Source organism: Leptosomus discolor, chromosome 9 (genome assembly GCF_034619465.1).
Source record: "Leptosomus discolor isolate bLepDis1 chromosome 9, bLepDis1.hap2, whole genome shotgun sequence".
Taxonomy (NCBI): domain Eukaryota; kingdom Metazoa; phylum Chordata; class Aves; order Leptosomiformes; family Leptosomidae; genus Leptosomus; species Leptosomus discolor.
In genome coordinates, this window is record NC_141399.1 from 2,732,285 (window position 1) to 2,749,366 (window position 17,082).

Genomic DNA, 17,082 nt, shown 5'->3' on the forward strand with positions numbered 1-17,082 from the left:
CTTATTACCATCTGAAAATATTATGTTTTCCATACAAGCAATTGCTGTAGTGCCCCAGGGAAGCAGTGCGATTGGGCTGGGAGGACGTATTTCTCTTCGGTAAGAACAATTTGGAAAGCTGCTGTTCTGTATTTCCATGTTGTTTATATTAGGTTATACATGAATGATTACAAACAGGTTTTTTTCCTCCCAGTACTTCATGAAATAGTCTATAGGAAATGTGAGAACGTGCTGGTTTTAGGCATTAAAAATGGTTGTTCATTTAAATTAGAAATGAACAAAATAGTTTCTCTTACACCCAATAATTAACACTGGAGAATTAGCCTTGAGGTGAGCACTGAGAAGGCTTCTTTACCAAGCTTTACTGAAATAGAAACTGGAAAGTGAATTCCAGTAAGTACCATTTTATATATAGTGGCAGCTAAAAATACGGTTATTTCTGTTCTTGGAGTAAACGGGACTCTACCAAAAGCCGATATACCTGAACCCAACTCAGTCGTCTCTGTGGAGAGATGCTCTAATTCCACGACTGCTGCTCTGAACATCCACACATGATGGTGTTTAAAACCAGGAGCTTTTCCAAAGAGAGCTGGCGAAAGCAAAGGGATCAAAGTGAAATGGGGCTGGGGTTACTTAGATCAGATTTAGCTGTGACAAGGTGCATTTTCCTGCAAGGAAAGGGGAAGAGACTGTCCCCTGCAAGGTGGCGGTTTCATTCCTTCGACCATGTGCTCGATGGTTTGTGTGCTTAACGCTCGGGACTGTGTTGACTTTCAGCTGTCAGCCTTTGTAAAATGGTGACAAGGCACGTACGCTGATCCATGGCTGGACTCCTTCACCGTCTAAAGATCACGGCCAGCATGGTGAGAGTTTTTCTGACCCTCCTTTGGACAATCAACTTGGTTCAGCCAAACGTACCTCAAGCTGCAGGAGGTAAGGCACTTTCCTTCTACCAGCGCGTAGTTTTGGCACCAGCGGGTGACCAAGGCCCCTCTATGTGTTGGTCGAACGCGCTACTCTGCACGGGAATAAACCAGGCCGCGGCCTGCCACGAGCACGGGTGACCTTGCTGTGTTCACATGCTGCCCGGGACACTTGTGCCCTGTCTCAGATGGCTCCCAGCCAGTGCCTGAGGACCGTTTTGCCGCGACAGGGAAGAACCATGAGGCATGTAGACACGAGCTGTGCCGTGCCCTCTAAGCTGGACAGTAGTTCCTGCCCTGATTTATTCAATAATTTAATCCAGCCAGAGCAGAGGTGTTATTTAAGGGAGCAGTTTTACTTCCAGGAATAAAACTGCCGTTAGCTGCAGAAACACGGCGACACAAAGGATCGCTGGCCCAATCCTGGTGCATCAACAGCCTCAGTGGTGCCATTTTTGGTGGGCATCTCCACGAGGACCGTTTTAAGGGAAGCGGTTCAGGGTGGTTTGTGTTGGAGTTTTCTGAGCCTTCCTGAGGCAGTTTTCCCAGTGCAAGGCGCATGCTTGAACATTGAACTAGCGGGCATCAGAGGTTGAAATCGTGGGAGGAGTGGGGACTGACATCCCTCAGCTGCCTTGGAGATGGCGATCAAGGGAGGACAGGCTCTGAAGAACTCCAGAAATGGAGGGGAGTAGATTGATTATTTCATTGCCTTGCTATTTATAGGCAAACATTTTCCCCCAGCATGAGATCCTCCTCATTTCCATATGAGCTCCAGGAATCCCTCTTGCCCTGTCATTTTAAATCATCATTCCCATCTTTCTATGTTTTCTTCCATTTGTGCCTAATTCCTCTGTTCATCATTTTGTTTCTTCTCTCACATGTCATTTCTTGTGGCTGTCAGCCTGCTCCTAACCTCCCCCCAGCCCCGTTATCCTCTTCTGCAAAATCATGTGGGTGAGAGTTGTTCATACGGTTGATCGCTTCATCAGCCCCGTTTTGAGTACAGATGCCCAGTGTTCATGTGGCTTTGAGGCTCGAGTCGAAAAACCTGAACCTAATAAACATGCCAAATGTAATATATCATTGTGATTTTTCCAGTTGAAACTGTTGTAAAGATTCATTTTTAAGCTAAGTTTTAAGTAAGCTTTTATTTGATGAAGTTTAGGCTGTTCTTTAAAGGTATTTTTCAAATATGAGAAACAGTTTATAAGAAGCTGTTGTGAGAATATAATATTGAAATGAAATGATTTTGTTTGTATTGCTTGTTGCTTTTAAACAGCTATTGTTCTAACCAGCTCACAGGATTACTGTGTTATGAATTTGTTTTTGTTTTCTCCCTCACAGTTCAGGTTTTCCCACCTGTTAACTTCACCCTTACAGTCTCTGCATTAGCACAAGTACTTCTACACTGGAAACCAAACCCTAATCAAGAACACACAAACTACACGGTTAGATACGATGTGAAAATCCTAAGCCCCGTGCCTGAAGAGGTAAGACAAAGGATAATTCCAGTATCCCAAGAAGGTTAAATTCCTGTTGAGTTAAACATGTTGCACCAAACCAGGGTGCAATGGGCGTGAGATGTCTCTTGAACGATTGGCATATTGAATCACTGACTCTCATATATCATAAACAAACGCCTGGAGCACTGGAGAGATTCCCTTCCAGCTGTGCTTATGGGTGCAGATCTGCTGGGACAAGGGTTAGCCTGGGGACTGGCAGTCTCTGCAGCGTTCGTGCTGGGGGGGGGGGGAAGCTGGACACTGGTTTTAAGTGGTAACTGCTCCCCGTTCAAGTCAGCTCACTTAATTCACATTCATACCAGGGCATCATTAAAACGTCAGACTGTTTCATCACAGCTGGATGCTATAGTCAGATTTTTGGTCTCCGCAGTCTTAAATGAGAAACCTTACACACTTCTTGTGTGGGTTATTTGCACTCTCTAGCTTGACACACTTAATATAACCAGCTAAGCTAGCTGGATGGTTTCCCTCTTTGCAAAGGCTGGATCAGTCTTTGCAGGTTCTTTAATTAAGCTTCAATCACATGTGATGCTCATTTGATGTTTGTTTTGTTTTGTTTTGTTTTGTTTTTTTAATTTCAAGTATGATACAAAGAAGACTCACAGTATCCAAACAGCTCCACTTCACAACGGTTTCTCTGCCCACGTTCGGACGTTACTTCTCCATGATGACCTTCAGATAAGAAGTGAGTGGGTGAAGGAAAAACTCCCTCCTCCGCCAGGTACGAAGAAATGCAGCAGAGGTCTGAATTTTGTGTTCTGCAGAGTAGACGTCAAAAGGTGACAGGTTTACTACTTGCAAAATACAGCATTTCCCCCTCTACCTGCTCCACTGATCTTGCAAAATGATTTAGTCCAGGCATTTCTCTACTGCTGTGGAGCCTGGAGTACAATCTGGAGGCGCAGAACATGGATAACCCATATAAAATTTTTTTTTTAATTCCTTGCTAAGGCTACGATAACCTGCTTTCGTGCACTCCAGGATAGTAAAAGATCATGTTGCCTTGGTGTACACGAAATATGTAACGGTGCTGTGAGGAATTACACTGTTTGGGAATCTTCACCCATCCGTAACTGATAGACCTGTGTGGTAAGGAAGGGAATTGGATACAACAGACTTAGATATAACGGACCAAAGGCTGCAATCAAAGTGCTTTAGCAACAAGAATTTCTTATGACTTTTGTAACAAGATTTTTCTTTCTGCTTCACAACTCCTCGACTCTATAGGTGCTCCAGAGACATCTGTCACTAACTTGTCCTGTGTTACTCGCATCGCCGTTTCTAGTACTGTCTCTCTCCGTTGCACTTGGCTTCCTGGCCAAGGGGCACCAGAAGATACCAAATACTTTCTGTTTTACAGGTTGGTGTTTTCTCCCATTTTAGTCAGCAGTGAATTTCTGGAAGAGCATCCTGTCTCACCAGTATTTTAATTTAGGTATGAGACGTACACTGAAGAATGTCAAGATTATGTCAAAGACAAGTGGAACAGGAATACTGAGTGCAGGTTTTCAGTGACTCGTATTGATCCTGAAGAGGTTGACAATCTCATTGTAATACATATTAATGGCTCTAGCAAGTATGCTGCAATCAAGCCTTTTCAGCAGTTATTTAACCAAAATGCCATCGGTGAGTAGAAATACATTTAAAAAAAAAAAAATTAAAAATGTCTAGCAGGATTGTCAAAGATCTGTAAGAGAATATTGCTGGATTGAACGGTTCTTGATGCAGGTGAAAGCATGTGCTGGTTTTGCATAGACATCCTAATGAAACTGGAAAAGATTGTAAGATAGAAATGATTGGTTTTAACTAACTTAGATTTTAATATTATAGAATGACAAAAATAAAAAGCTAGAAAATACTATTTTTCTGTTTGTTAGCCAAAGCATTATTTCCAATACTCATTTTCAATTGATTTGGTCAATATACCTTCAAGTATAGTTTTTACTACCTTTCATTTTACAGCCTTTCTTTAAAAGGAAAAAGCTGCATGACGTTCAAGGTAACCATGTCCTTTTAAAAAAAGGCATTAGACTCTCGATTAAAAGGTAGTGTCAGCCATGACTGTCCGTCATCTTTTACCGACCCCAAAAATTTCTAGTTCCATGTCTTTCACTTTTTTGTAAACAGGTAACATTTCCCCTTTTCATGGCTTCACTAAGATAAAACAGTTGACATACTTTCTTCTTAGAACTCATCCCCGTAATAGCTGCTGATCCATTCCTATGAATTTGTTCCAGTTTTCAGTAACTTTCCTGGTTACATCTGTTTTTTTTTTTCCTGAAAATAAGTTTTTCTGACAGTTCTATCATTAATTCCACGCTCTTGTGAGAATTAACTTAACAAATCCCCACACCCGCCTCCCATAATCTAGTTTTCCCAAACTTTAAAGTGGATTTTTAAAACGGTTTTCCCTTAACTATTTTCTCCAGTATGGTTATTCCTCCTAAATCCTTATCTTTTTTTGTCCAAAATGTGAAATAAATTCAAGGATTGTAGGTCCTACTTGGAAACACTATCAGGTTATAAAGCGCTCCAGTTGTCAGTATTTAAACTACCACTAACACAAATAACTTACCAGTACAGTTTTCTTTTTGCAGAGAAAGTGAATGTTCCCAGAAATGTCACTGTATTCTTGGAGCAAAACGATCTCCTGGCCACATGGGAGAAGCCAATTTCTCCTTTCCCTAAAGAGTGTTTTGAATATGAATTTTACCTCGCCAACTTGAAGTCAGGTAACAAGCAGGTAATTGCTCCTCTGATGCCCGAGTCCTGTCTCTGAGCTGGCTGTCCTATATAGCTAGAGTTCGCCTTTACCTAACCTGCTGAAAAAGTCTTTATATTCATGGATCTGTTGCCAGTTTTAAAACATTTAAAATAAAACCTGCTATTGGTACATTTTTGAAACTATGGACTTTTGGTGAAACTTGTGTCCCATTTGTGACTAGAGTTCAGCAAAGCCAAAGTCTCACCGGTTTTCATATTCTTCCTCTTTGTCTGGACGTCATTTAAGTCTGCAACAAACTATCCCCGAGAGAGCTGGGAAAGCAGAAAAACAAAAATTGGAGCTACTCAGTTTTATGCATCTGGATTCAGAACAGTAGAAGGACAGACAATTCTGAAAATCCAGCATTGTCTTAAGGAAGAATGCAAAAACGAAGCATCTTTCAAGAATTTGCCCTTAAATATTGGTGTATTATGAGAGAAATTACACCTATAAAACCAGAGAACTTACTTCAAAAGCAAGGCCAGATGCTCACTGCTAATCTAGTAAAGGAGTTTTAAAAAAATAAAAAAACCAAACATGATTAAAGTTTGTTTTCTGAATTGTTGAGTCTTAAGTAACCTACAGCAGTACGATATTGTTTTCCTAACAGATATTGAAAATATCCACAAACGACTTCAGATTACGGATTGATGTTACCAGCAGGTATTCCGTACAGATCAGAGCTAATCATCACATCTGTTGTGCGAGAGGATTTTGGAGTGACTGGAGTGAAATTATTTATGTTGGTAAGAACGACATGCTTCAGCCTTGTAACGAATATTATTACATTGCTGGAAAGCAAATGCTGCCTAACCATGCGCAGGCACAGCACCAAGTAATTGTAACAGAAGCCAAGAAAAGGGGTATTTGAAGGAAGAAAGTCGACGGTTAATGTCAAGGGGAGTTAAATCTGTGTTCTGTTAAAAAAGGAAAAAAATCTCCCAAGCAAACTTCTGGACATATGGAGGGGTTTTTTTAGACAGTATTGTGTTTTTACATGCTTATATTTTCAGAGACTGATTTAAACTGGCTTAAGGCCTAAGTTGTAGGGAAGGCCTTTTAGTTGCACGACTTCTTTGGTTTATACATGTGTTTCCCTGGCATGCATTGTGATGTTCATGCTGGAAGTGAATACGATTGATCATGTCAACTACTACTTTACTGGAGCTATCTGAACTCTTAAATGTTGAGGGGGAAAAAAAAAAAAAAAAAAAAAAAGAGCATGGTTTCAGCATCTTTGGAACATAATAATTTGCCCCACTTTGTTCTGTATTTCCTGCTTGCTGAACGTGTTTTTGTGGCAGTAACAGTTTCCTTATCACAGCACGTTATCAACTGTTTCTTCTTAGACATCCTCCTTTGCTCTTATCTTTGGAGTTTCTTAACTTCCTGGTTTTCACTTAAAAAAAAAAAAAAAAAGTCCCTTACACTCTCCTGTTTACTATACTTTTCCCTCATACATCTGTTCACTAGTGAAGGCAAACCTGCTGGTTTGGGCCTCCTTACTCTAACACATCCACGGCTCTGACGAGCCCTCAGGAAGAGACTCAGCAACCCGACTGCTCGCCCGCGGCAGGGGGGCTGATGAAACATCTCGTTAATTAAGAAAACTGGGCCTGTTTGTTAGCCTCATGCACCGATCTGTGACTTATTCAGATGAGACCAACTTTAAGACCAGTGGACTTCTGAGCCCATATCCTGAGAAAAACACTGGCCTGAGCTGCCCGTCCTGTAGCAGCAATCCTCCAGCTTCGTTACAGAGACACAATTCTGGTTTCTTTCCTTGGGCGGTGGTGGTCAAGCCCCGTGAAATGCAGCCATACGCTGCCAAAGCAGGCGTTGTAAAACTGCACCTTGACTCCAGCTGTCTCTAAAAGGTGGCTTAGAAGCATTACAGTCAGACAACCTAGATAAAAAAATCGCCAGTGCAGCCGAGTGGGCTGGACACCCTCATCAGCTACACACGGCAGAACCAAATCTGCAAGGCTGTAGGTGGGTGTGAACAGCCACTGCCAGGGTTCACCGTTTAAAAGATCCACAGATCAAGTTTTGGGGCTGAAAAATACCTCACAGCACGTTTATGCTGTCCTGATTCTGCTTTCCCAGCAAGGCTGAAGGATTTGAGGGCCCCTCTGTATCAGCCAGAATGCTTTTGGAGCCGTCTCTGCTGCTCAGCATGACAATGACTGAGGAACCTGGAAGTATCGCGGTGATGGACGCCCCTACTCACACGCTGCGCACATCAAATATGGAAAAAATCATTCTGATGGTAAAAAAAAAAAGAAGTTAATGCTCCATAAAAATGTACTTAAATCTCAGAAATACCCAAGGAGACGTCCAATTACTTCAGTTTTTCTTATGGAAAGGGGTTTTTAGAGGCTTGTTGCAGTTCGCTGACACAGTAGAGGTTACTGCATCAGTCACTGGGTTTCAGTACGTGCTTCAGCCAGCGGTTAGCGTCGCTGTTAACTTGCCCTGTGGCTCTGAGGAAGTTTCATCTGTTCCCTCCATTTCATGAGGACACCTCACCTGGCAGGCCCACGTGCTCGTGCTGGTTCACAGCGGTTCGTGGGGCTGGTGCCTTCGGGCACGTCTTGGAGAGAAGCGTGAGGAGCAGCGTGCCGGGCAGGTCCCCAGCGCCACAGCACGGCCTCTGCAACTGCTGCTTCTCCCACGCCTTACTCCGAGTTGCCGGGAGCCTTCGCGCTGCCTGATCGTGCCTTTTTGGGGTCGTTGCCAACCGACATGAGATGGAAGAGACTTAGGACCCTGCCATTTTTGGTTTGGAAAATGGAGATCCTTCCCAGCCTTCACGCTGGGAGGCTTAAAATGGGTTTATGGGACTTAACCATTTGCCACAGTTTGCGGCCTCAGTCATCCTCAAGATTTGGACGAGGCATAGCTCCTCTGGGTTGACAGTTATATCCTAAATCTCACTTTCTTGAAAGAAAAGTGGTAACCCTGAAGCCAAAATACACCATCCTAACCCGTTTGTAATTGCAAGGCGGACTGTGTAGCCCCGTCGGGGCTGTACGAAGGCGCAGGACGGATCACACAGGCCTGATCATGGCGTCACCCACGTGCTGCCATCAGCGGAGACGGCAGGCTCAGCTCCTCATTTCTCAGGCACAAATCTGGCCACAACCGAATATTGGTTTGTCTACAGCCCCAATAAACCCAGCGCTCCTGCTGCTGGCCCGTAAATGTCCCTTCAATTACCTGGTGGTGGCAGCGCTGACACCTTGATGCGTAGGACAGGTAGTTATCGTAAGCACACACGGACTCGACAGCCTTCTGAAAATGCAGTTCAATGTAAATGTTTTTGTTACGTGGCATAATGTGGCACAAAATAAGGAGCAGTGCCTTTTCAAAACAGAAGCATTGACCTTGATAGAAATACCTGTGCCTGAGGCAGAGGCAGTAGAGAAATTCTTCCCGAGGAAATGTATCAGCAGCCAGCTCACGAGAAAAATGGGAGGGTTCCGTGTCTTTTTTACAGGCGAGTTCATGAAGCCAGAGAAAGGCAGTTCCTGGCTGGAAAGGATTAACAGAAATGAAGAATGGCTTAACGGAGAACAGTTTGCGCCCCAGATTATCAGCAGTGTCTTTGCTGAGAACCAGTCGCGCACTCGCTGCACGGCACCGCGTGTCTCGGGACGGCAGCTAATGGGCCGTGTCGTCCTTCTGGTGGGCCTGGCTCCTCATGCTTCTCTCCTTCACACCGAAATGAAAGAAATTTATTGTTGAAATTAGAAAGTCAGTTTCACTGAAATTTTTCATGAAGCTCTGCGTCTTGTTTCTAATTCCAGATACCAAGTCTTCATAGTTTGTGTGTTAATTTGTGGCCTGAATATAATCACATAAACCAGCTGATGAGATCTTTTGTAAGAGGGTGTTTAAAATCTGCACTAAAAGAATACATTTAATTTCTTTTTTTTTTTTTTTTTTCCCCTTCACATTCAGGGCAAAACAAACTGGAATATCCCGTAGCCTGGATTCTCGCTGTGCTTTGTGTGTCCACGTGCTGCACATTCCTGCTTGTTGCCATAATATGCAAAATGTAAGTATCATCGTCTTCTTTTTAATTACGGTATAGCTAAGGACTAGGTGTTCAACAGGCGTGTGGGGATGATACAAGCTTTGCTTCATTTAAAGAAAGGGCACCGAGTTTGGTATTCAAGCATAATTATACAAAGCAAAAGTACGGAAAAGTAATCATAATAATTACTACTAATAACCAGTAATTACGTAATATATAATACTTACATAAATAATCAGTAATTACCTAATAAGCAATAATAATCAGCCTCATTACTTATCAACAATAACATTCAGCAAAATTGGTGGGGTAAGAGGTTTATTCAATTTAATCTTAAACAACAAAACCATACACTGAGTGAGGCAAAGTTGTTCAAAATCTTTGTCCTTACCTCGTTTCTTCACCTAAATGGATCTGGTTGGGTCAGTCATTTCCTCTGGAGGACTCTGTCTTTAACCCTGGTGAAAGCTGCTGGGAGCATCTTTCACGGCTACAATGCACAGACCAATATTTTCTCGGTCTTGCCTAGTCCACCCTGCAGACCTGCACTCAGTACTGGGCGCTGGGCATATGGTCTGAATGTCAGTTGACATCAAAGGAGCGCTGTAGGTGCTCTGAAGAGGTAAAAATTCAGTGCTTTTGTGCTTGCTGCTCCTCTGGACCACTTAACAGGAGCAAGCGCATTGAGCTGTTGTTTGCTTTGAGGTTTTGAACTATTTGTTTAGTTTATTTTTAAGTACTACAGAGGCCATGTAGCAAAAACAGGTGCCATGTAGCCAAACTTCCCAAAATGTGCTGTGAAGAAACCCAGCTACACTTTGGATTTCTGTAGCTGGGACTAGTCAAATCATTAGTGATGACTTAAGGAATCAATGTAATTACAAGCTTCTCCCCCGAAACATGCGTCAAGCAGCAATTCTCAGTCCACTATATACATGGCTCCCAGTAATGTAAGTGCTGCCCTCAACTCTGCTAATTTCTTATTAATTTCTTTAATGCCTTTTAATTTATCGCTCATCCTGATGTGTCCTTGGCTATTTTCCTTTCCATATTGCATTTCCTTCATCAAATAAAGGTCTTGTCTACAGGAATGTTACATTAGAGTAACTGTCATTAACTCTCCCTAAGGTGTCTGGTGTCTACGATAACCTGTTCTTAAGTCAATTTAGCGTAGCAGGTCTCCATAAGCAAACCTTTTTGGAAGAAGATGGATAAACTCCCCAGAGAGTTTGTTCATGTGGTGCTTCGTAGGCCCTTGTTCCCAGCTGTGCAGCCATGATGCATTGGTGGAAACCCCCAAACCACTCTTACTCACGTCACTGATCCTTTTACAGATTGACTTGTCTGTATAGCTGTAGGTCCTCCACTGCTCCGGCACCACCTTCACCAGCTCTCTCCTCTCTCTTTTGGACAGCAAAACACCAACACCAGTTAGTTCCCACACCAGTTAGTTGTGGTCATACCGCTCCATGTTTTCCTGTGGAGTTCTGCAAGCGTTTGGATATTGCGCAGTTACCCTTTGTGGAGATCCTGCAACAGATATAGGGGGAGCAATAGGTACAGGGGAAGGAGCAGCCTGAAGATGCTGTACTAATGCATTTTATGAACTTTAATGCATTGGGCAAATTTAAGCTAGCTTCTCCAGATTCAGCTGCTTGGTGCTACGTTGGTTGCTTCTAGGAGTTTCTCTCTGCCTGGCCAGTATATAATTCCCCAGCACCCAAAGGCTCATTACATTCCATCTTTGTCAACGTGATTAAAATTTATCTGCCTGCTGCAGTGAATTTCATGAAGTTGCTCGCTTTGCTCCACCCTTCCCAAGCTGCTTCTTGCTTAGAGCTCTTGTCACTGCTCTCATCCCCCAGCCTGCCCTGGCAGGAGGTGGGAAGGGTGAGAAGATGAAACGCAGTGCTTAGCCTGCTCATTTGTTGTACCTGCAGATACTGAAAAAAGAAGGATAGAGCAAGTTCCCTAGATCACAGTTTCATTAATACTCTCGGTTTTTACTGCTCTTGAAAATGCATGCAGTGTACCATGCACTTCAAGCCACAGAATCATTTCAAATTTCATAGGATTTGAAGCCATTATAAGGAATTTCATTATAGCAAAGAGTTCTATAAATTTTTCTGCGGGCTTCCTGGTGACTGCAGGCATCAGAGATACAGCCCACCGTTTGGGAGAAACGCTACAAGGCAAAGTAGCCCTTTGGGACTGGTTGGATGGTCCTTTCCCTTCACTTACTTGCAGCAGCTGATGGGGTTACTTGTCTTGATAAAAAGCACAGTGGAATGTTTTCCCAGTTTGCCCTCTGTCTTTATGAATGAGCATCTTCTGCACTTCCTTAGGCTGTGCCTTGGAATAACATTTTCTCCTGGAGGTGAGCCCACAGGAGGGTGTAGTTAAGAAGCAAGTTAATAACTTGCCCCCAGCTGCTCTCCATTTAATTGACGTGAGTCAGCAGCTCTCCAATACCCTGCAATCAATCTGGGCACCCTGACCTTCACCAGGTACCTCTTCCCTCCTCTGCACCCCACTCCAGTCCACAACCAGCAGTCACCAGCCACCCGCTACGGGGAGGTCGCTCAGAAAATGTCACGGGGAGTCTCGGCGGAGGCAAGATATCAGAAGAGGCACTCTAACATACTGTGAAAACAAATATTTTATCAATCTCATCATAGCAGTTAGGAGAGGGAAAAGAAGAATTTGTTCTCCTGCTTATTTCCCTCGTTTATCTCTGGCCTTTTCATGTCACAGCCTGGGGGAAAAGTGGCAAATTTCAGAAAGACAGCACAATAGCTAGAGGCTCTGAAACACGGAGTTAAGGCCTGAGGGTCCCGTGGGGCATTTCCAAAGCCTGAAGGTCCAAGTAGCGCTCATGGAAAGAGCCGTGTTCTAACCCGTGTAGAGACAAGCAGAGATAACCGGAACCCTTTCTGTGACGAGGTATTTAATCACGTAACTCCAACTTTCCAGTGTCCTGCAAAAAAGAACACGACCATTCTGAGGGCACCACTGTCACCACCCCCACCAACGCCTCACTGCAAAGACTCCTGCACCTGAGGAGCAAGCAGCCCCCACGAACACAAGTGTGCTTCTGCCTCATGCTGCTGGGCGTTTGTACACCCCTCCTTAAGTGTTTCTACTCCAGAAGCAACATGTAACTTACGCTTTTCGCTGACTCAATAAATAATTTTGATATGGCTCTATCAAAATCTTTTATTGACAAACAGCACAACCAGAAACGCGCCAGTTCCAAACCAACCCCAAATCTCACTGGTTACATCGCACAGCAATAGCATAAATCAAAACCACACCCGGAGCTGGAATATAGGTGAAATCACGTGGCCTCCGGGGGGGGAAGACCCGATGAAGGTGCAGGAGCCGTGAAGACAAGAGCGCTTGCAGAGCTAACCTAGGTACGGTCACAAAGACCTGACCCTCACCAGGGAGGCTGGGGAGAGTAGAGATGATGCCAGGCGCTGGAGTGTTAATATTGGCGCTCATCCCTGTCCCACTCCCGAGTTACACCAGTGCCACGCCGCTGTCCCACTCTGCTGGTGGCGACCACACAGGCTGACTCACGCTCTGCAGCCAGCAATGGCTGGACTGCGTTCAGCATTTCAGCGAAGGGGACGCAAATGTCTCCTAAAAACAACTCGCTCACGCCCTGCTTTTCCTCCCCATATTCCCACTTCTGGCTGGACACCTCCATCACCAACCCTCGCCCACGTGCAGCCATGGGGAGACATCCCATGGCTCTCTTGGTCAGGGCTAGCACATGAGCACCGGTACGGCCCTTCCTTTCGCCTAATAATTACTTAAACTTCAATGTCTCCTTCAAGGCAGCAGCAGCTCAGCCAGGAAGGTTTAGCTCCAGACTGACAGTCAAAAAATATTGTTCCTCCCTGGTGAGGAGGAATAACAGGATAAAAGAAAACTTGATGGAACTCAGAAAACTTTTGGAAGAAGAATAGTGATAAGAACATAAGCATTGAACTAGCCAGACATCAGCCGGGAGAATTGTCACAAAATAAACGGGGCAAAGGAGCAGATCTGCCCTCGGTCCCAGCAGCTAGGGCTCCACACCTTGGCCACCTCTCTGCTTTGTGGGTGTCAGGCTTGCTCCACAGAACTGGCACCAGCTTCTAATTGTGGGCTAAACCCTATGATCGTAATCCAGACCACGTTCCCATTAAAATCTGGCCCTGTTTGGGCACCGTGGCATCAGGGGTAGGGATAGCGCATGCGTTTTGGTGGTTGAAATGTGCAGTCTGTACTCCGGGATGTATCAAAGACAAGGAAAAGTTCGTTCTGCAGCACTTGCTACCACAAAAATTCATATGCCTGTATGCTTGAGCCCGACTAAAGCGTGTCAGGCAGGGAAGGAGTATCTCAAAGGGTGTTAGCAGGATGAATTATTACACCGCTAAGCAGAACCGTTTACTGTCAGCCATCTCTGGTCCCGTTCCTCGCCTCCTCCTTGCTCCCTTGGCACACAATTATTTGTGGTTGCTCTCCTACCACGAGATGCAGGCAGATTATGTCCAGAAACCAAAGTCTGAGCAAGAGGCAGCCTGTCTTGAATGTCCAAACAAGGTACCTGACAGCACAGCTCTTGGGAAGAACAGGAGCGTGAACAGACAGATCAGAGCAATTAATTTCTCTCCGAGACAGGCCTATTGCTGGCCGTTAAAAGCCACGGCAGTGCTCCCTCGGACCTGACCTTCTGATGGGGGAGAGCATCAGCCCACCTCCCCTTTGCCATCCGCATGTCCCCAGGGTCCAGAAGTGTCCTGTGGGGAAGGGCACACCTGCCCAGCCCTCGAGGTGTCTGCTGGCGGACCGTTACCCATTGCCGTGACCCTTTTCAAACCTGCTGCTGCCATCAGATGCCAACGACTGAGGGGGGGGGGAGGGGAGGGCTGGCAACGCGAGGAGATGTGCTGCTTGTTGGATACATCATCCATCAGAAAAAGCAATTCTTTCACATCCCACTACTGATTTGTTGTTGTTGTTTTTTGTTTTTTTTTGTTTGCAGAAACCACATATGGAGTAAACTGTTTCCGCCTGTTCCAACACCCAGCAACAAATTCAGAGATCCCTTCCCAAATGACTACGAGGTAAAATAACATTTTAGTCCTTTTTTTTTTTTTTTTTTTTTTTTTTTTTTACTAGGAGGAGTGCTTGTGTTTGTGTGCTGCTCTTTCCTTGTAGGGCTGGGAGCGTGTAGCTTGTTACTGCTCAGTTAAAGCCTTTTGACCTCTTAGCATTTCTGATGTCCCTATTAACTGCGGACTACATTGTCAAATGTCTTGTGCAAAATGTGCCAAACGGGAAATTCACGGGTGCAGTTAACGTAACGATAACGCACAGCCCTGCCTATGGATACAACACCAAGTTATCCGTCGAATTTAGCCATTTGGGAGGCTGTTTTTGCAAGCAGGACTGCTGCGGGCGGGTCTCACCTGCCCGGGTGGCCAGCTCTGCTGAGGACAAGTCCCGCTCTGCAGGAGCTCTGCAGCTGCCCTTCTTTGTAGGTGAAGTGTTTCGGGGGGGGGGGGGGGGTGGTTTAAGGACAAACCAAAGGATTAAGTGCTATTGCAAGTGCTTTTCTAATACTCAGCGAATTTCAGGCACGCGGTGCCGTACCTATGGCTCTGCCTTTTGTTGCCCCTTCCACCGAGCAGGTAGCTCTGCCTGGGCAGGGAGTGGAAGGTTGACTCCTGGAGAGCTGATTTATTTTGTGAAACCTAACAATGAGGAATGTTCTGGTCCTACTGTTAAGCCGGTCTTAAGCCTTACTATGGTTGCTCTTACCTCCTGGTAAATACATTTGCCTTACAGATAAGATAAAACTCCTCGTTGTCTGCTCGAGGGAAGCGCTGCTCAGTAACTTGGTTGTAATTTGTCCTCTTAGAATAGGAGTTGGGTTTTTTTGGGGTATTATTCTTACTCCACGGTCTGGTCAAGGAAACAGGCTTAAAAGATTATCATATGACGTTTGTTTTTAATTAAAGCCACTGGTGTAAAGTGACACAACGGAGGGTATCACAAATCAGAATAGGAGAAATGGCAAATATTAACACTGCAGCTAGAAAAGGTGAGCTTGCAAAGGCTGCCTCACACCACCAAAAAGCAGCACGGCCTTGTGTTTGGTCGCCTCTTCGCTTCCAGTGAGCTTGCTGCGGGTAGGCGATGCTGGCTGGAGGCTCTCGCTGGCACCGGGGCCGCGAGGGCCGTGACGCCGGCCCGGAGAGGTGAGGACACGCTCCTGAGGTCACCCAGGAGCGTGAAACCCCAGCGACCGTTTCGGTTCCCAAGTTCGCAGCGTGAACCGCGGGGCGAGGTGACGAAAGCCCCACACCCCCCGCCCTGCCCCGCGGGGTGATGGCCGCACGGCCCGTGGGAACCGCGCTGGGCCCCGAGGAGCCGCTCTGCCTCCCGCCGCTGAACTACTGCTTTCTGCTTCCTGCTGCCGCCGCCCCGGCCCTGCGCGCGTGTTTGCGCAACTCCGCTCGGCGCCGAGGGGTCAGGATGGGGCCCCCGCGTGTCAGCTTCGCTGCTGGGCCTCCAGAAGAATGTGCGTGCCTTGTAACGCGCCCCCCCGGCTCCTCCTTGGCTACGGAGGGGCGGCTGGCGGGCCACCTTGGTCAACTGCGTTGTGCAAAACATGCCGAACGGGCAGCTTGTGGGCGCGGGGGGCTGCTGGCTGGGGCGAGGGGCAGAGCAATGAGCGGCCCTGTGAGAACTTCAGTGAGAACGTGAACTTTCTGGAGAAATTCTCTTGACCTCCGTGCTCTTTCTCGGCTCTTACCTCACGGAACGGTTTGGGCGAACCTCCTTTAAACGCACCAACTTGAGACGCGGTGTTTTGCAAACCACGTTGTGAAGGGAGGGCTTTGCAGCATTTGTTTCGTGACGAATATTCAACGCGGGCTTCGAACGGTATGTCCTGACCCCCTCTCTTCAGGACCACGGTTCGGTTGATGACCCCAGCTTACCTCCCAGCTCAAGGTGCTGTTTCCTTTCCAGAGGGCACGTACGTGCACCAGCGAGACGGAGACCGAGTTCGGCAGCTTCGCCGAGGATCTCTACGGCAGCGCCCTCGACGACTCGGTCTTCTGAGCGGCCGCGGGGCTGGCGAGGCTGCGCGGCCCCAGCACGTCCCCCAGCACCGCTGGAGCCGGCTTCGTGTCACCTCCGCTGCGGCGGCGGGTCCATCGGGGAGGAGGATTCGCTTCCACGAGGTGCCTCGCGTAACGATACGCTGCTAAACAGAAAGTCCCACTTTCAGCAGGGTGTAAGTCCAGGGCACAAGGGCTGTGTAGGGAAAAAAACCCCAACCTTCTGGAAAAGAGCTAATGGCCTGACAGCTTAATCTTTTGGATTTTGGTTTTGTTTTAAATCCACTCAAGGTGCAAAATGCAAACTGGGACTTGGCACAGCCCTGTGCGTGGCAGTAAGGTACCAGCCGTGGTCCCTGGCAGCGACCAAGGTGGGTCAAACACTAGGAAAAGAGTCAAAACAGGCTGTACAGAACCCCAGGGCTCTCACCCGCGGTGCTGCACGGCCACGGCCAATCCATCATGAGACTGCGGACCCGCAGCTGCCCTCCACCCACCCAGTTTGTAACGAAACAGCGTGAACTCAGCCAATAACTTGAATAACCTCCACGGAAATGCAATTCATTGATAAAGGGAGCTGTGAGCCCTGCGGCCAGACCCCTCCTGCGTGGGGACTGCTTGCACGGTGCGATGGCCAGGCTGTGCCCGACGTGGCAGTGTCCCTCTGGTACTGAGGGGAGGTACTGACGTCTTGCTTTGTAAGGAA

At 46.4% G+C, this 17,082-nt stretch overlaps 1 protein-coding gene across 1 annotated transcript; it reads left to right on the plus strand.

The window, feature by feature from the left end:
* Positions 1-853: 853 nt before the first annotated feature.
* Positions 854-16,377, plus strand: IL5RA (interleukin 5 receptor subunit alpha). Its single transcript, XM_009946069.2, has 10 exons — positions 854-933; positions 2,271-2,416; positions 3,032-3,170; positions 3,677-3,809; positions 3,885-4,075; positions 5,047-5,192; positions 5,824-5,959; positions 9,177-9,273; positions 14,291-14,372; positions 16,285-16,377. Exons 1-10 carry the CDS (start codon positions 861-863, stop codon positions 16,375-16,377), a joined length of 1,236 nt encoding a protein of 411 aa, XP_009944371.2. The 5' UTR covers positions 854-860.
* The last annotated feature ends 705 nt before the right edge of the window (positions 16,378-17,082 follow it).